The sequence below is a fragment of the Antennarius striatus genome, chromosome 6 (genome assembly GCF_040054535.1).
Source record: "Antennarius striatus isolate MH-2024 chromosome 6, ASM4005453v1, whole genome shotgun sequence".
In the NCBI taxonomy this organism is placed as follows: Eukaryota; Metazoa; Chordata; class Actinopteri; order Lophiiformes; family Antennariidae; genus Antennarius; species Antennarius striatus.
This window is the reverse complement of record NC_090781.1, coordinates 3,390,001-3,410,184: the sequence shown is the minus strand read 5'-3', so window position 1 is coordinate 3,410,184 and position 20,184 is coordinate 3,390,001. Positions and strand designations below refer to the sequence as shown.

The 20,184-nt window shown below is 44.1% G+C and overlaps 1 protein-coding gene across 3 annotated transcripts in view; it reads left to right on the top strand.

Moving 5' to 3' along the window:
* The first annotated feature begins 786 nt into the window (after positions 1 to 786).
* The window catches only part of sorl1 (sortilin-related receptor, L(DLR class) A repeats containing), a 58,229-nt gene continuing 38,831 nt past the window's right edge, over positions 787 to 20,184 (top strand). For all 3 annotated transcript variants that reach the window (XR_011035558.1, XM_068317238.1, XM_068317237.1), the window contains exons 1-6: positions 787 to 1,105; positions 9,894 to 10,010; positions 10,802 to 10,936; positions 13,112 to 13,273; positions 13,953 to 14,020; positions 19,525 to 19,705. Coding sequence is in view for 2 of the 3 variants with exons in the window: in XM_068317238.1 (XP_068173339.1) it covers positions 788 to 1,105; positions 9,894 to 10,010; positions 10,802 to 10,936; positions 13,112 to 13,273; positions 13,953 to 14,020; positions 19,525 to 19,705 (981 nt within the window). In the remaining variant the exon portion in view is untranslated. The remainder of the gene's footprint in view (positions 1,106 to 9,893; positions 10,011 to 10,801; positions 10,937 to 13,111; positions 13,274 to 13,952; positions 14,021 to 19,524; positions 19,706 to 20,184) is intronic.

The window sequence follows — 20,184 nt, the reverse complement described above, 5'->3', positions numbered from 1 at the left end:
GTTATATATTCACTATCTCTCCTCTGGACATGTCCAAACCATCTCAGTCTGGCCTCTCTGACTTTATCTCCAGAACCTCTAACATGTGCTGTCCCTCTGATATACTCATTCCTGATCCTATCCTTCCTGGTCACTCCCAGAGAGAACCTCAGCATCTTCATCTCTGCTACCTCCAGCTCTGTCTCCTGTCTTTTCCTCAGTGACACTGTCTCTAGACCAAACAACATCGCTGGTCTCACCACAGTTTTGTACACCTTTCCTTTCATTTTAGCTGAAACTCTTCTATCACACATCACACCTGACACTTTCCTCCACCCGTTCCATCCTGCCTGGACACGCTTCTTCACCTCTTTTCCACACTCTCCATTGCTCTGGACTGTTGACCCTAAGTACTTAAAATCCTCCACCTTCTTGATCTCTTCTCCCTGTAACCTCACTCTTCCGCTTGGGTCCCTCTCATTCACACACATGTACTCTGTCTTACTGCGGCTAACCTTCATTCCTCTCCTTTCCAGGACAAACCTCCACCTCTCTAGCCTCTCCTCCACCTGTTCCCTGCTCTCACAAAATTAAATGTTTATATACTATCAGTATACAGTATTTCCCTTTTTTTAAAATTTGTAGATATTGGGTTTGTATTTTTATATACATGATGCTGCTGGAGAGAAAAGCGTGTTTTGACGTGGGAATGCTCGTCCTTCCCGACATTCCCGCGTCTTTGAACGCAGCGTCGGAGGCGCAGCGGCCGGTAGAAGGAGCTGCTCCTCTCCCCCAAACAATCACAAACATGGCGAAACCACAAGCTGGCGGGATGCTGCGCTCCCTCCGCTGCGCCTTCTGCCTGCTCGTCCTGGGGGTCTCTGGGATCGAGCCGTCGACTCTTCGCCTCCACCCGCATCGACGCTTCATTCTACCGCAGGACAGAGGCTTCTTCACGGTACACGCAGATGAGATATCTCTGGGAGATGGAGGTGGCGCCGCGGCTCCGGCGCCGCCGCTGGCCGCTCTCCGCGCGGCTGAAGGCGGATCGGACTCCGGCTCCCATCCGCAGCATCGAAGCCGCCGGAGCCCCGGGGAATCGACCATGCCAAAGGTGTACGGGCAGGTAATGACGTGCATGTGTGTGAATGTGAACACCGTGCATCCCCATAACCCCCCCCCCACCAGACTGCCTGAGCTGCCCAGGAAGACAGACGCAAGCCCCCCTCTTGTGTTGGAGTGCCATCGGTTGTCGCACCTCCAGCTGCTTGTGTTTACACCGGCGGACAGAAAACCAGCTGCTGCTGCAAACACCACGTTAACACCCAACTATCTGGAAAACTCTACAACTCTTGTTGTTGTTGTTGTTGTTGTTGTTTTTACAGCCAGGTGAACACGGAAACAAAGCACTGCGTCTGTGACGACATAAGGTGAGGGGTTCACCTCCGGCTCAGCAGGCAGAGGGGTGCCCCAAGTGTTGGGTAGACTCTGGCTTTCATACTAGATGACTCCATCAAGAGGAGTCAATGGAGATCCCATCCTCCACTGACACCTGCACCGGTGTGTGTCATGTCTCACCTGGGCTTCATGTTCCAGCTGGGTGAAGGTGGATTTAAAGTCTACCTGGTAGGAACAGAGGATGTAGAGTAGGGGTGTCAAACTCATTCTCACCGAGGGCCACTTGAGCATCACGGCTGTCCTCAAAGGGCCCGATGTAACTAATAAATGTAGCTAAATGTAACTCAAAGTATTGTAGAATCAATGTAACTACTCCTTAATGTTAAATACCTCTGAATTTATTAATTATTCAAGTTACAAACATTACAGTTACACTGTGTGTTTGTTTCTCTGTTATAACATAAATCCTTTTAATTTGTTAGGTTATGTAACCCACAGAACTCCATCAAACTATTCAAGTGAACAAAGAAAAGTAACATCTGACACAAGTTAGGACATTAACTTTGTTCAACACGCTTTTGTCAGAGTTAAAATGGGCTAAATTACGGCATTGTGGGTAATGTAATTTCGGTCAAAGCACACTTTTGACCTACAGTGCGCCCTCGTTCCTCACGGTCCAGGAACCACATGCGATTATCGAATTCCGCGATAGAATGACAAATTATTTATCTTATTATATATGGTAATTTAAACGTTTATGAACCTGCCCATACTGATATTAAGCCTTCTATCTGTATTACCTTTCCCCACACCTTTACCGACTGTTTAAAGCACTTTAGTGTCTCACGTAAGTCCGAGACTGATTGGACGTAGCACACTTCCGGATGCCATCAGCCAATAGAAAGCGCGTACGGTATCACGTGACTGCCTATGAAAAATCTACAATGAGGTGAAGTCGCGAGCGTTGATACGCACTGTATTTATTTTTAGACACCTTTTATGCTCTGGCGGGCCACATAAAATGTTGTGGAGGGCCACACTCGGCCCCTGTGCCTTGAGTTTTACACATGTGATGTAGAGTATTCAGATCCATGTTTCCAGTAGAACCACCTGAAGTGGAGTCAGCAGAGCATTCAGACATGTAAGGCTCAGCTGTGTGTGTGTGTGTGTGTGTGTCAATGTGTGTGTGTCAGTGTTAATTAGCACAAGGAAGTGGTGACTTTGGTTTCTGAATGCTGCATGCTATCATTCATTCAGGTCATTCCAGGCTGCACAGACTGCCCAGACTGGCTTTTGTGGCGCAAACACAGTATTTTGTTTCAGTTCAGCAGCTGCTGTTTGTCTGAATTCTGTCCTGACCTGGCCAGCTGGACACACTAGAATCCTGGTTAATGTCATGTTGATGGTCACTTGATGGGCGTCGTGTGTGTGCTGTTGCTGTGTCTCCGGGTGTTGGCAGTGGTGCAGATGAATTTATAATTTTTTTCGACGGTACCTCCAGTGGTGGGATGTGCTTCACAGACCTGAGCTCTCCCCCCAGCCTTCTTGCATCATGTAGATACCAAACACTAACTGCACCACCTTGGAAAATGTGTAATGAAGCTTCAAATAAACTCCAACAGCCTCAGTGAAGCGCGACTGCCTACAACAACATTTAGTTGTTGGTGGAGAATGAAAGTAAGACATTATGAACTCTGTGCTGAACTGGTCTAGGAACCAGTTGACTGGTTTTAACATAAATACTATCTGGATGTTTGAAAAGTAAATAGACCCATGCCTCAAGCATTGTTTTCTACAAATAATGGAAGATGTTTAAAAAAAATAGGGGCGAGTCTTCAGGTGTTTGCTTTAGTCAAAGGCATGTAGATGTTGTATTAATATGGATATCTGTAGTTCTGGGCTGCAGGTTGCATCAGAAAACTTGTAGGGATATGAAACCTGTGGTCTCTCAAGGGCCAGACAGAGAAGTCAAAAACAGGTGATTAGTGGAAGTCGTTGGTGGTCACACCCAGGAGGGAAAGAAAGAGTTGTGCTTTATCACTCGTCATCATGCTGTGTCACGCTGACCGCTGGTTCCTCATCTGGTGACACCCATCCAAACACATCCAATAGGACAACCCCCCCCCCAGAGAGGATCAGGTTTCACCGGCACTGACCAGTGTGACGGAGGTTTTTAATAAACGCTTAAGTGTTTTTCCTCAGCTTCCTGTCCCTGTTGGCTTGTAGTGGTCAGACTGTGGCTCAGGCAGAGAGGTAATGGCATGATTGTATGGCAGCTACAATAAACTAATTAATTATACACCTATTGATTAATCTGCGGGGAAGCGACCTGGCTTGATGTGTGATTGCAACCGTCATTGGGCTGGATAAGTCAGGGTGAAATGACAAGGAGAGACAGATTTACTTTATTGATCCCCACAAGCAATTAACCAGTATATAACATATCATATATAACATAACCAGTATACAGTATAACAATAATGTATAACATAACAAGTAAATTCATTTGTATATATCAAATTTAATGTATAACAGTATGTAATGTTTAACAAGTATATAAATATGTTAAATGTACAAAATAATAAGTACTTAGGTGTATTTAATGTATAACATAACCAATATAGTATAACAATATTTAACTTATAACATAACCAGTAAATAACAATATTTAATGTAGAACATAATCAGTATATTAATGTTTTTATTGCATGACATAATCAGTATACAATACATCAATATTTAATGTGTAATATATCCAATAAATAACAAAATTTAATGTATAAGATAACCAGAATATAATGATATTTAATTTATAATATAACCAGGTGCACCTCGTGTTTGTTTTGAGTGTTTCAGAGACTTTCGTGCCATTCTGCCCTGAGGGGGTCAGAGGCTCCTTTCTAGTGTGATTGCTAAATAATTTGTGGTTAATAACGCAGATAAAGATTTACTAATGTCGGTCCTTGAGTTCAGGTCACATCAAGCACACATGGCATTAATGGGAGGAGTATTTCAAACTCTGCACCTCGCTCTCAAAAGTCAAAACCATTTTAACTTTAATCTGCATTTGAAAAGCGCCAGAAAGTAAATCAGTGCATCAGGCTCTTTTTCTAGGGGTTCTCTGATTGTTATCAGCCATGGAGAACACTTTCAAATACGTTCAGTGTGTTTACTGAGCCACTTATTTGCAAGTAACAATAATGGTAGCCAATAGTTATGAAAATATCCATCCACTTGACCAGTGCCAGAACCCACACAAGACCACAAAGAATAGATGGTTAGTTAGCGTAAACAGTTGACCTGTTATAAGTCATTCTCCTCAGTGTCCCGCCAGTATCATTACAATAAACGCAAAAGACACAGAGTGAGGTCAAAGGGCACAGTATGAGGAGATTGCATCATGGCAGCTCAACCTGGCACTAGAGACCATTTAAAGAAGAGGGCCCATCAGACCTTTGGGATCCTGGAGAGGAGCTGAAAGCTGGACCATAGTTTTCCTTAACAAGTGTGTGTGTGTGTGTGTGTGTGTGTGTGTGTGTGTGTGTGTGTGTGTGTGTGTGTGTGTGTGTGTGTGTGTGTGTGTGTGTGTGTGTGTGTGTGTGTGTGTGTGTGTGTAACTCAGCACTAAGCTGCAGTTTATTCCTTCATGCTCATTTGTTTTTGTCTGGCTAACTTGGTGCAGCTGTTGTTGAGACATTTTTATGTGGCACAGCTTCAGGCCATGTCCCATTCAGATGTTGTTTATGACAGTTATTATTTTGTAATGAGTTTTCACCTTGTTTTTTTTAAATCAGTAAAGACTACCCAGAAAAGAATCAGTGCTATCTACTATTACTGTGTGAGTCCGATCACATTATTAACTAAAGACACTGATGCAGGATCTGAAGCAGCAATAGCTATTGGTGTCATTGGTGTTTGTCCAGTCAGTGAAGGCTCTATGATGCTGACATCAGTCGATGCTCATCAGAAGCTAATCACCTCCAGAGCGGCAGCCAGTCGAGCTAAAGGCTCATTTCATTCTCCACTCTGTGCAAACAGATGACGTCACACATCAGACGTTCTGAATGAATGGAAGTCTTTTGTAACACTCATGCAGAATAATTGCAGTCAGGTGATGATGTAATAATTGACAGGCTCAACCCACAGTCCCAGCTCTCATCATCAAGTTGGGAACAGTGGCACCCTGATGCTCAGTTCCAGTAGCCCCAGATCTCCAGACGCCATCATGGAATCTGTGTTGTCCGTTCAAGCATCACATCTGCTGTCATATACCTGCTACCTACCTGTGAGAGCAGCTGGTGTTTCAGGCCAGGACCGTAAAGATAAAGGTGATGCAGACTTGTAAATGGCAGGCGTTGTTGGAGTTGAGCTTCTATTTATTCAAGTCTTTTCATATTCATATTCAGTTCGACTGGCCTTATCATCTGCAATGACTTGATCATTGGCAAAAAGTGCGCAGTACTTTCTGCAGTATATGGCGCACCTAAATGCCTTTAATTTTCTCAAAAACCAACAGCGCCTTATAATCCAGTGCGCCTTATATACAAAAACAGTTTTAAAAAAGGCCACCCATCAATGATGAGTTCTCAGATGAGTACTCAGCTTTCAGCTCTAACCTCAACCCCCACGCTGTTGCCTATCTGGTTAGCAGCCCAGACAGAATACACAAGTCTAAGCTGCGCTCCTGTTCTCCACAGTTACCTGCTGTTTCAGGTGTCAACCACATTTGTGAATCACTTGTAGCATGCCTGGTACCTTTGGCTAGCAGTGAATTGGCTCTTGAAATTTGAGAAAAGGCTGCAGAAATGTGTATGCAATCCCTTTAGCGCAGCTCAATCTAGTGGACGCATAACCCAACCACAGCCGTTACAGTAGTTTCTACTCTATGCACCTCATAATGCGCCCTATTCTAGTGTAAACAGTTTTTAAAATAGGCCATTCATTGAAGGTGTGCCTCATAATCCAGTGTGCCTTACAGTGCGGCAAATATTGTAAATGTTTGGTTGTCTCAGCTCTGTCAGATGCCCACACCGCAAGCAATGTTGATTGTCTGTAAAATTTTTGGGCTCCCTTTTGACACCTGAATAAAATCCATCAAAGCCGAATCACAGCATGCTTTGTTTCCCTGAAAAGATGTTGTCCATGCTGACATTTCATTGGTGCACTGTAACATAACTACCATTCCTGGTGATCAGTCTACCAATGGGAGATCTCAGGCCCCACCCTGTGGCTGGCTCCTCTGAGGACAGAGTTTTAGCTCCGGCTGACTTATCAAGGCAGAGACAGGGAGTCTCAGCCTGCTGCCAGCCCTGCTGAGGTGATGTCATTGTTTGAGGTGGGTTTGCCTGGCCACGACGCTTCCAGATGAATAATGGACAGCTCAGAGTGGGGAGATTGGAGGAATCTAAGCTAATGCCACACGTGTTATTGCATTGCTGCCCTCCTTGGTTGTACTAGACAGAAGTCAGACCTCCTCCATGATGCCAGTAGGACACCAGAGTGATAGAAGGGATGATGGAGTGCAAGAGACAGGAGTCAGCCCTCTGTTTGTGTGCTGAATATCTTGAGGCCTGATCATGCAAAGACTTGAAATAATCCCAGAATGGTGGGAAAGCTTCAGCATTGAGTTTCTTGACCTGTGTTGGCTGACGGTGTAGGATTCACCTCCATTATTCATCCTGTGATGATTCATGTCTGAGCGGCTGCAGCATCACATCCAGACCAGGCTCTGGCTTCAGAGGAACACTCTGCTGTTGTAATACGCTTCAACTGTACTAAACACTGCCAAAGAAAATGTTGAGCTGGCACCGGTTTCACACCGAATAATAAAAATACATTCATGAGATGCATGATTAGCTGCTGCCAGACAGCCAGTAGAAACCTGCAGCAAGATGAGCCCAGAAGATTCCGGTTTGGATCCAGGAAGATTGCAACCAGTTTCTCAGCTGCACAGAGAAAAGCTTCTCTGTTTGGGTCCTGACACAAAGTTCTGTTAACATAAGGGGATGCAGGCAATATCTAGGTGGGTGGAAACAATGCGGTATGTCAATAGGGCTCCATCATCGATTAATCTATTAATTATCCCTGTGAGAGAATGTGTGTGTCTGCATTTTGAGCGGCTACATATGACCAGTGGTCCTCTGCATCCAGCCCTTAGGGAGTGTTGACTCCCATGCTGCATTTACTGCAGTCTAGTTTTTATCTGAATGTCATCAGTTTTTGAATTCAGCTGTGTCAGTCTCTAGAAGTGCCGGCACTTACCACGGCCAATGGGGCCGAAAATTCAGCGATTTATGGCTGCAAAAGTTCAGCTTGAGAGGTAGCATTGGTTTTCAGAGAGACAGCCCAGGGGAAGGAAGATCAAAAAATAAGAGGTGTATCAAGAAGAAACAGGTTCAACTGCGTGTGTTACAACACAGCAGCAGCCAAGACCTGATCTGAGGCTCATGTTGTCAACACAACAGGCCCAAGAATGCTGCGATACCAGACACTCTCAGGGAAGTGTTTCACACCCAACAGAATTAAACTTCCTGTTCAGGTGGCAGCGCTGAGGTGTCACCCACTTCCTTTTTCTGTGGTAGCAGATGTAGTATTTCACCTCAGCCGATGGTGGCCAGAGTTGTGTGTCGTTCACCCTGTAACCTCCCACAGAATCATCACTCAAAGACCCAAGGAGGGCAGCGGTGGGGACGACGAGGCTGAACAGATGGAAATACTGTAGTTCTAGAAATTGAGAGTTTGCATGAGCAGCAGGTTGTTGCATTACTTCACATGTGTGCATCCTTATAGAATAGTGGTCTGCAACCCAAAATGTTCAAAGAGCCGTATTGTGTCAAAAAACCTAAAATCAAATCTGTTTTTGAGCTGCAAAAACGTTGAAGCCCTGGTGAAGCTTGAGCTCCAGTGACAAAACGGTGTTTCTGCTCCTGGAGACTTTTATTGAGCATGTTTAGGTGAATTGTCATATCCACCATGAAGGGCAGTTTTTCCCAGCAGTTCGGCTTTTCAGAAATGTTTTCACATGTTCTAAACAAGAAGCAAAGCAAAGCAAAACCTGCCCCCTGGGCAGCTAGCGGACTTTGTTGTATAAGCAAGAGATCTGAGAGTGTTTGTCAGGCTTGTCTTTCTACAACAACATAAAAATCCTCCCCAGAATTTTCCATTTTCATACATTTTTGAAAAAGCTCCAGGGAGCCACTAGGGTGGCGCTAGAGAGCGACATGCAGCTCTAGAGCCGCGGGTTGGAGCTGTGTACACGGTGTTATCATGACATTATCAACTAACTTTGACGACTCGGTCCGTCCCACAAGTGTTGTTTGTGTAGCACATTCTTCTGAGGAAGACGTGACCTGAACTCTCAGGTCACCTGCGTCCACAAGGCTTCAGTGCCGATCCAGGGCAGACATGGAGGCGAGAACAGATCAGGCCGATGTTGAATTTGGATCACAAGGCAGACATCTACGTCTACATGCCATTATGTCATCAGTGTGTTCTTCTGTGGAATAAAACGTCAGTTTGCTGGAGGCATGCTCTCTGGCCTCACACACCGATGCTTAAAACTGATAGCGTTGCTTACGTAACATGATTAGCTACGCCTGCTGAGTCATGGCCTCACTGTGTTCACGATGACAGCAGCTTTTCTGCAGCGCTCGCTGTGTGTCTTCCAAAGTGTCTTCCAGACAGTGACACAGCAGCGTGTCGTCACGTAGCAGCAGCTCGCTGTTAGCCAGCGAGTCAAATCCGTCCATCCGTTTTCTGTTACAGTAATCCCTCGTTACTCGCGGTTAATCAGGAACCAAGCGCAAAAACTAAATTCCGGGATAGAGCGATGAACTATTTATTTTATTATTTTGGGTAATTTAAACGTTTCTGAACCCTCCCCATACTGATATTAAACCACCTTCTATCTCTATTACCTTTTCCCACACTCTGATAGACTGTTTAAAGCACTTTTGTGTCTTTTGACACTCAGAGAACGCAGCGCACTTCTGCATGCCGTCAGCCAATAGAATGCACGTACGCTATCACGTGACTACTTACTAATCCGCGATGTGGTGAAGCCGTGCGTGTTGATGGGATTACTGTACTGCTTTATCCGCTGTAGCGGGTCGCGTGGGAGCTGGAGCCTATCACGGTGGCTTAGGGCGTAAGGCGGGGGACACTCCGGGTGCTACGCCAGTGCACAGTGAAGCCACACAGAGACACAGACATACATACATGCACACACTCAAACACAATGGGCAATTTGGGACCGGACAATTAATCTAAAACACATATTTCTGGTGGTGGGAGGAAGCCGGAGAACCCGGAGAGAACCCACGCAGACACGGGGAGAACATATAAACTCCACACAGAGCGAACCAGGCACCGCCTTGCTGTTCAGTGACAGCGCTACCCACTGCACCACCGAGTCAAATCACCACAGCTATTATGTGTATGTGGAGTTATTGTGTGTGTGTGTATGTGTGTGTGTGTGTGTGAATCCACCTTCAAGCCCTTCCTACTTTGTGCTGCAGGTCGACCTGAACGACTCTCACAACCAGATGGTGGTGCACTGGGCCGGAGAGAAGAGCAATGTCATCGTGGCGTTGGCCCGGGGCAGTGCAGGGGCCACCGGCCCCAAGTCCAGCTCTGTAAGTAACCTTGAACACAACCAGACCAGAACGTGTGTTAGAACCTCAGGTCCAGTTCTCCGTCTCCACCCCAGCGTCTCCGTCAGCAGCAGCATGGCAGAAAGTGTTTGGTCACACTGGTGGTTGATGACTCACACATTAAACCCACCATCTGCTAACTAACTCTCTCTTTCACACACACATACACTCACACACACAAACACAAACACACACCTCCACAAATCTGAGGACAGCGAAAGAACGTAGAATATCTTCATTTTGTGGTTTGGACTATTTGCTGTTGCAGTCTTCATCAGCTTTCAGAACTGACTAAAGAAGTCAAACCATGGGATGGTTCAGATAGTTTAAGAGATGTTTGAAATATGTCTCGTGAATGATGTAGCAGCAGAGTGTTTAGTCCTGTACTTTCAGCTTCATGAGGACTGAGAGCTTCTATACGATATACAGTCATCCCTCGTTACTCGCAGTTATTGCATTCCAGGAACCACCCGCAAAAATGAAATTCTTTGATATAGCAACGAACTATTTCTTATTATTTACCATAATTTAGATGTTTATGGAACGTAGCGCACTTGCGGATGCTCTTAGCCAATAGAATGTGCATACGGTATCACATGACTTCCTACTAAAAATCAGCATTGAGGTGAAGCTATGCGTTTTTATGTTCAAATACGCGAGGGGTTATTGCACATAGACACATATATACATCGAATTGTTGTATGTATCTTGAAAATACAGCATGCAGTGAACACAAGGTGAATTTACTGACCCTATCTCTTCTTTGTGTCCAGGTTTACATGTCCTACGACTACGGGACAACATTCACCCTCATCTCTGACAAGTTCAAACTACCAGCTGTTAAATCCAAAGATGGCAGCGAGCAGGTTATCTCCCAGTTCTACCACAGCCCTGCAGATAACAGGAGGGTGAGTCAGTGATCAAACTGCACCGACTGATGCTGATAAAGTTCATGCCATCATGTATCACCTCTGGAATAGTCTGATCAGGTCCTTTGTAAGATTTTAAAACTTTCCCAGTTTTTCTGTCACATTTTTTTTGGAATACTCTTCTACTTAAAATCGAGGATACAATTATACTTGGAAATTAATGGGGTACATTTCAATACTGCAAAGGAAGAGAATAGATCCAGAGCTGTATTAATTAATTTCTTGTAGTCTGGTCCATATGCCTTCTTTCCACAAACATGAACTTGAATGGTAACTGGATTAGTAGTTGGAGTATAATTTTCTTCATTTTCATCTTTTATAAAAAAATCCTGGATCTTTAACTTTACTCTGATTGATTTGTTCCGTCCAACCATCCAACCAACCAACCAACCGACCCACTGAACTACCGACTAACCGGTTAAACATAGTGGAGGTATTGCTTGGTTGCTTTTCTGTAATACAAGGAACAGTTTCAGTTCTAGAAAGTTTGTTCTGAAGAAACGGAAACCTTTTGACTAAAGAGTCCTTTTGTAAATGTGGGGTGTGCTTGAAAGAGTTCAGTCTGTCTGACCCTCTTTGTGAATGAGTTGTACTGATGAACAGAGTTGGAGAAAGTAAGAAGGGCTGAACAGAGATGAAGAAATACATGTAGTGCTGGTCACATAGAGGTTGGGCAGAGGAATCACCTTCTGTCAGCCCAGAGAGTCTTTTAGAGCTGAGCTGAAGACAGACGTATGTCAACTGCTTCCTCTTTAAATATCCACTAGATCAAATTTCATTAGTTGAAAATGCTTTGTCATCCAAAGTCAGTGATCTAATAACAAGACGGATCCGAGTTCGAGTCCAGTTCTGTGCGGAGTTTGTATGTTCTCCCCGTGTCTGCATGAGTTCTCTCCGGGTTCTCCGGCTTCCTCCCACCTCCAAAACCACCTCAGGTGAATTGGTCATTTCCAAATTGTCCATAGGTGTGAGTGTGTGCGTGTGTTCGTCTTTCATGTGGCTCTGCAGTGTACTGGCGTTGCGCACAGAATGTCCCCCGCCTCTCGTTGATAAGTCAAAACATTTGGAGTGTGAACTGGCAGTGGGAGGCGTCAGTTCACTTCTTGAGCACTGCCGAGGTGCCCCTGAGCAAGGCACCCACCCCACACAGGCTGCTCAATTGGGTAACATAATGAAGGAGCTGCCCGTCACTCACCCTCCCATTGTATATACTTTGCATTCCTACAGGACCCTTGTGTGTGTTTGTTTCAGGGACACATACATTTTTCAAAAATATACTAACCATGAGTGAAAAATTAACAATTTCCCCAAGGGGATCAATAAAGTCTTCTTCTTCTTTTTGTTCTACAGCACTAGTCTTGCAGCTCTAATCTTACAGGTCCAGTTCTATACAGCTCTAGTCTCACAGGTCTAGTTCTACAGCTCTAGAAGAAGAAGAAGGAGAAGTAGATCCACCTTATCAATACCCTACGGGGGAAATTACTTTTTACACTCCATGCATATACATATCTTTGTGTTGGACACAGAGTTGTTAGCAGGGCCCTGAAACACAACCACAACACACAAGGGGCCTGTGAGCACGCAATTAGTAAACACAACAAACAGTACATTTGGAGGCAGTGAAGGGCAGCGACTTCGGTCGGCGCCCTCGGCAGTGGCCGGGAAGTGAGCTGACACCTCCCACAGTGAGCTCACACTCTGAGGATGTCTGGCGGGAGAGGGAATCGATCCACCGATGTCTGGGCGATGTCTGGTCATAAGACGTCCACTCTACCGCTGAGCCTACAGCTCTAGTCTCACAGGTCTAGTCCTACAGCTCTAGTCGTACAGTTCTAATCCTACAGCTCTAGTGATACAGCTCTAATCTCACAGGTCTAGTCCTACAGCTGTAGTTTCACAGGTCTAGTTCTACAGCTCTAGTTCTACAGTTCTAGTCCTACAGCTCTAGTGATACAGTTCTAGTCCTACCTACTACTCCTATGGCTCTAATGATGCAGCTCTAATCCTACAGCTCTAGTCCTAAACCACATGTCTGTATTTTCTTTTGAAGCTGTCAATAAAGTTATCTTAGTCATTATGTCATAGTTCTGTTTAAATAATGCATGTTGGAGATGTTTAGTTTAATATTTGACTCTATATTTTCTTCTCCTTCAGTATCTTTTTGTAGACTCCTCCAACAACTACTTGTGGAACACCTTCGATTTCTGTAGGAGCATCCAGGGTTTCTCTCTGCCCTTCAAGCCTACTGACCTGCTGCTCCACAGCCGAAGGTCCAACCTGGTTCTGGGCTACGACAGTTCACACCCAAACAAACAGGTACAGTTAATGTTTGGAAGGGTATAGAGTACTTAACCCCAAAACCTGTAATCGTTAGTTCTCTTGATAGAGATTCTGAAGAACCTTCAGAGGAACTAGATGGTTCCATTATGTCGCCTCACAGCAAGATGGTTCTGGTTTCAAGTCCTGTACTGTGTGAAATTTTCTATGTCGTCCCCATGTCTGCAAGGGTTTTCTCTGGGCTTTCTCCAAAAACATGCACTTCATGTGGATTGGTCGGTTCCAAATTGTCCGTAGACGTGAATGTGAGCTTGATTCATTGTTCATCTTTCGTATGGTTCCGCGATGTGATGGCAACATGTCATAGGCTCCAGCAACCCCCGTGACCCGCGTAAGTGGAAGAAGCGGATGAGAAATGAATGAATGAAGTATAAAATGTGGTGACACCATCACTTCAGTTCAGTGGAATCAGTGTTTGTTGACACCACAGCCGAGAGGAGAAATATGGGTTGCTAGGGCTTCTGCCTTGGAGAATCTTTGGTTTCCCTGGGTCGGCTGCCAAACTGCTCTCGAGTGTTCTTCCTGTCAAATGTGTCAGAGCCAAAATAAAGGAACAGGCTTGACCCACATTTTTACAGTGCGCTTTGCTATCCCCCACCTCTCCCCACCCCACCCCGCCCCACGCTGTCTATCTCTTTCTCTCTCTGCCTTGCTGTAGCTGTGGAAATCAGACGACTTTGGAGAGACCTGGGTGTTGATCCAAGAACATGTGAAGACCTACTTTTGGTAAGACAACGGCTCGGTTCACTACATGGAAAACATGCTGTGGAGCTCTGCATGGTATAAACGGAAAACATCTCACATCACTCTGCTGGTGAACAAACCAGCAGAGAGAGATGGAGTCACCTGAACGCTGTTCTGATTGGACGGATGACGTCGTGTGGTTCCTCCCTTCTGACAAAGCGAATCCCAGTGAAGGTGGAGGTGGAGATAGATCGACAGATATCACCTTCCTCTCCTCTGAGGCGTTGTTCACACGACGTTAATGATCGATATATCAGTGATCCAGCAGAAATGTTCAGAGGTGACTGAGACATCCTGAGACCAATCCCCAGAATACAGGCTGGTGACTGATTTGTTTTTGTTACCTGTTTTTGGTCCCTGTGATGTCACTTGTAAATTCTAATTTGTGCCTCTCTGTGAACCACTTAGCCCCCCCATCAGGGCCTGCTGGCATCAGTTTATCGGGTTCGCTCAGCCTGTAGTTGTGTTCAGATGTGAGTCAGTGGCTGGAGGTGTTTACTCTGGTGAGACAGTGTTTGTCTTTAGGGAGAGGAAGGAGAACAGCCTCATTATTCAAGCTGCTGCTCAGGACCGGCGCTCATGTTTGCCTTCACTCTGTCAGCAGTGTGTGTGTGTGTGTGTGTGTGTGTGTGTGTGTGTGTGTGTGTGTGTGTGTGTGTGTTCAGGAAAATAACTTTTAGATTGATTGTTGGAGGAGAACATTAAAACGCTGTGAATGGATCCTATTAATTTACATATCATTGCTGTAATTATTGACTAATTTAATTGATTTAAAATGAATTGATTTTGGTTGCAATGCGTCAGTCAGTCAATGCAGGAATCGGTATTGTAGTTTCAGTCGTGAAGACAATATGAGCACCAATCAATTGAAGGTCATCACAATATTGAAAAATGAAAATTTCTTTATAAAATAAAAAAATCAATCTCCTTAAATTCCTCTGGAGAAAGTCATTAAACATGTTTATAATAGTTTGACCGTGCAGCCAGAGGTAGCTTAAGCTGCTCACTGATGCTGATGTCATCAGGTTATTTTTGACTACATGATCCATAAATTTAGCAGATAAAATCTGGTAATAGTCCCAAGAGGATCCTTTGAACACATTCTGGAACAGTGTCCCATCCAGGATTCAATGTTGATCCAGATCTCAGCTCAACTCAACTCAAACTTTGTTTGTAAAGCATATTTAACCAACTTAAATATACCAACAAAAAAAATTTACAAGTTAAATTTAATATAAGTGAGTATATGTTTAAGTTTAAACATGAGTTCACACTTTTTCCTGCCTGAAAAAAGACATGCTTGTGTAGTTGATTTATTATGTGATTTAGCAATGCCCAGGTGAAATAAAATGCAGTAGTCTAGCCGAGACGTCATAAAAGTGTGAATTATCTGCTCAAAATCAGAGGTGTCTAGTTAGAATTTAACTTTTGCCAAGACCCTCAGTTACTTTTTAGAGCTAACTTGGGTCAAATTTTAGGGCACTGTCAAACATTACAACAAGATTTTTGGCAATCAGTGTTAGATGTTAGGGAGTGTAGATGTCATTCTGTGTATACTTTTCTAACCAAGTGATTTTGGGATGTTCTCATTAAGATACAGGAAATTTTCTCACCCAACGTATCCACAATTTGACCTTCTAGCATGACCAAACAGAATCCTTAATCATTTGGCTGAAAAGTTATATAGGTCTGTCCATCATCTTCAAAAAAAATGAAAAGGAATGTTGTATTTCCTAAAAAATTGACCCAATGGCAGCATATCTATTAGGAAAAAAAGTGGAGCCAAAATGGACCAATGGGGAACCCCAGAAGTAAGAAGGCAGTATTTGAGGATTGTTGTCCAAGGTGAATTGAGAAGGTTGCGTCAGTGAGGTAGAATTTAAACCACCGTATAACCAAGTCAGTCTCTAGGTGAGATAACAGGATCCCATGATCCACAGAGTTAAAGGCAGCAGTGAGATCAAGTAGAAATAGTGATGCAGAGTTTCCTGAGTCGACTTTTAAAATGGTCATTAAAAACTCTTAGCAAGGCTGTTTCAGTGCGATGATGTGGTTTCAAACTTTTCGTAAGTGTTGTGTTCCAGCAGAGTGGATAAGAGCTGCATAAAAACCATTTTCTAGTCTGATAGAGCTGATTGGTCACTATGTTTCCGTTTTATAAACAGCTCTACCGCTGCGTGTTTAAAGGGAGGTGGGACACACCTTGACCTAGAAGAAGAAGGGACAGTGTGATGGAGGTGTCATGGATAGAGGGACAGCTCGTAGGCTGCAGTTGTTTAACTATGCCTAAGAGTGAGGAGGGAGAAAAAGGACCCAACTGGTCAGAGACAACAAGCAAATGAGGAGCGATGAAGTCAGACCCAGGAGAAAGTGGCTGGTTTGGAAGTTGAGATATTATCTATGAAAAAATTGAGGAAGCTAAGACAGATAGAGGGTTTGGAAGAGGTTTCTGGAAGATTTACAAGACAATCCAAGATGTTGCACAGAAGCCAAGGTTTGCTACAGTTTTTTGAGACAAGATTAGACTTTTACTCCTTTTTTGCTGCTTATCAGCACCCTGTTTGGCTGAGAGACACTGTTGAAGTACCTCAAGAGAGACATGGAGTTTCTTTTTTTTCAACTTTCTCTCAACAAGTCTGCATGCAACGTTTGATAGTGTGTGGAGTCATTTAACCACGGCTCTATAAGTGTTTTAGTACATTTCGTTTTAAAAGGTGCAACAATGTCAATGTTGAAAACAGTATTGTCATTCATTCTACGAATGTTTACCCTTGAGCAAGATATAGAACCAGTGAATAAGACAGGCAGATAGTCGTAGATGTACTGATTCGCTGATTTCAATTCCATAGACAACCAAGACACAGAGATAGCAGAACATGTAAGGCATGCCCAATTTCACTGGTTGGGCCAGTTACAGACTGGAAACACAGGAGTGATCATTAACCAAAGGTTTTCGATTGGCCGCAGACATGCACGTTAAATTCACCAGAAATGACCAAGCGATCATACTTCACAGAAATCACTGACAGAAGATCAGCAAAGACACAAAATCAGTATTATCGTTCAGAGGCAGGAAAAAGTTTCTGGAAATGAAGAAATCCATCAATAACAAGGTTGTGTTTGCAAGCCATCTAATAGTTAGCAAAGCCACGAAAAGATCCGCAGTCGCCATGGGTGCCACTCGTCTCAGCGGCCTTACGAGTTCATGTCCCAACAGCCTTTCTTGGGTTCGTGCATGCCTTTCCTGAGAACACTAGGTCATATCTCTGAGGAGGCATGTTGATTCCAGTGGTAGCCAGGGATCAGATTATTTAGCAACCTGAACAGACCAGTTTGACATTGATTTGTTGTAGTAGCACTCCCACAAACAGTCAGACAATTGAATGAGTGATTACTTGCTTTACTGCAGCAGTTACTTTAAATTTTAATGAAAGCAGTGCAAGGCAGTGCCTAAGACTGTGTAAGAGAACAACAGGAAATGAACTCCTGACACTCAACAGCACAACAGGATCAGTCTGAGGTCTGTCATAGGGATTGATGACTACAGTATTCATAAGGTGAAGCTCTTCCACTGACCAGGCAGGACGTGATCAGGTGCTATGTAGTCTGATCACATTCTGAAGAGGCATTTCTGTTTGTGCGAACACAAAGATTTCCTTTTTAGATCAGATGGAGGTAGATCAGATTCAGGTGAACAAGGTGTTTTATTTTGGTTCCAGCGTTCGTGTCCTCACAGAAGTGTCCATCCATGACTGGTTTCTTCAGTTAATTTCTGAGGATGCTCTTCATCCTTAGCTTGGATGATGATGTGTGGATCTCTAACCCTACCAGGAGACTCTTGTATAAAACCCTGCTTGTAACCAGCTGGCAGCCTTTCACGTCCTTTCATGTTGGTGCTGTTACGCAGTAATGTCAATATGTTTAATCTGGTATTCAGGGATCTGGCTGTTTAGCAACCGAACAGTGATAGCATTGTTCACAATCGTTGGTGCGTCACTGTTCAAGACAGAAAAACAAAAGCGATCTCTGGAATATTTGAAACTGACAAAAAAACCTGTAATTTCCAGATTAAATTAAAAAAGAAAAGTACCTATATAGACCACACCTGTCTATTAGCTGCAGTGGTGGAGATGTAACTTGATATATTTACACAGAAAGATTTTTAAGAATTTACTCCGTGGTGCACTGGCGTTGCGCCCGGAGTTTGCCCTATGACAGCTGGGATAGGCTCCAGCTCCCCGTGACCCTCGCGAGTGGATGAAGCGGTCAGAAAATGAATGAATGAATGAATATTTTCTAAACAGTGCCTGAAACACAGTGTCCCCGTCAATCCATTGATGCCTAATTTACGTGCAGCAGCTCTGTTTGCTACTCCTGACAACCAGATTGATTGTCTTTAACTTAAAAGCTGCATCATATACCTTTCTTTGCCTGTTTTTCATCATACTGGCTGTGTATTATATACAAACTGTTCAAAACATAATCAAACTAGGGTAGCCTCGACACCGTATTATCTCTTCTGTCTCTGTTCTGTCTGGAGGAAGAAAAAGTATGAGTACAATCTCACGAAAAACCTGAAAGATCTGGAGAAGATCGGGACGAAGGAATGAGCCGAAATCCCTCCTGATGGTGTATCAAAAACGTACTTTTGCTACTGCGAGTGAGAGAAGGAACTAAAATCGGTTATTTGTTAGTTTTTTTTTTCTTCAGATGCATTAAGGGGAATCCCTTCTGGAGTGACTGATCAGAATGTGAGGGCTGTTTTCGGAAGTGTTTGTTAGTGGCAGAGATTAATTCAGAGGAGCAGACAGAGGCAGACTGTTAATGGCCTTCCGTGCTCTCTCAGCCCAGACAGGGTCCATCAGTCCAACAGAGACCTTTGAAAGAAAGTCACAGAGGGCCGAGGCGAGCCGAGACACTGCCGTCTCTGTTTAGCTCCGGAGGAAAACACACTGATTTAGAAGGCACACGATAAGACCCGCTGAACTGCCCTCATTCATGTGGCCTCTCTCCACGCCACTCCTTCTGTACTCGTGGCCTCAAATAGTTTGACCAGGCTGTTTTTCACGGCTGACACAGATATTTTAGGTCGGAACATGATGATAGACTGTACGTTTGAGTTGACATTTATTATCTTGAAACCGTGCCATTTTTGAGAGCAAAAACATAACAAGGACTCTTTGTCTGGGCGGAAAAACCTCGAAAATCTTTCAGTGAAAAACCGAATATTGTAGTTATTTTATTCAGGCACAGCTGCTTTCTAAGGCAGACTTCAGTTTTTGATCACATACAGACCATAACATCACATTTACAGACCAATATATTACATCTACAGACCATAATAACACATCTGTAGAGCATTTCACCGTCTTTATCCTCCTGGCTGTTTGTAATGTAAATAAAGTCAATGCTCTTATTGCCCGGGGCTCTTCTAGGTGATGTGTTCTCTTTCCTCCCTCTAACTTTCTCTCTTTGCCCCATCCTAGGGGCGTGGAGCCCTACGACCCCCCCACCACTGTGCTGGTCCAGAGGAATGAACCCCAGGGGGTCTCCACCATTCTGAGCAGTACGGACTTCTTCCAGAGCGAACACAACCGCAGAGTGATCCTGGAGCAGGTGGACAGCTTCCAGCTCAGAGAGAAGTACATGTTCGCCACCACCACACGGGTGAGAGAATGGGGGGGCGGCGGGGCAGGGGGGGTCTGCTGAATGCTCAATGGCTTCAACTGGTGTGTTATTTTATATTGTTTTAAAAAACCAGTATGTAAGAATGAAGGCAGCCTCTGGAAACCCGACGTTCTAATGCCGTCCAATAGGAAGTCCAACTCCGGGAAAGGAAGGACTTTTTGTTGTGGTGATAATCTGTAGACCCGTCTAACCTAAATAACTATCCAGAAGATGGAATAATTTTGACCAAAAATATTAATCAGAATGGAAAAAATAAGAAGAAAAACTCTCACAAAGACTGAATGAAAGTGTTAACAAAAAAACCCCCAGTAAGAGTCTTTAAACCTGGGTCTGATATAGTTAGAATAAAATCAGAACTAGACAGGAATCACATCAGGAATAGACCTGGAACGGAATCATGGACAGATATGGATGGAATCAGGAATAGATTTGCGATGGAATTGGGAAAAGACGAAGGA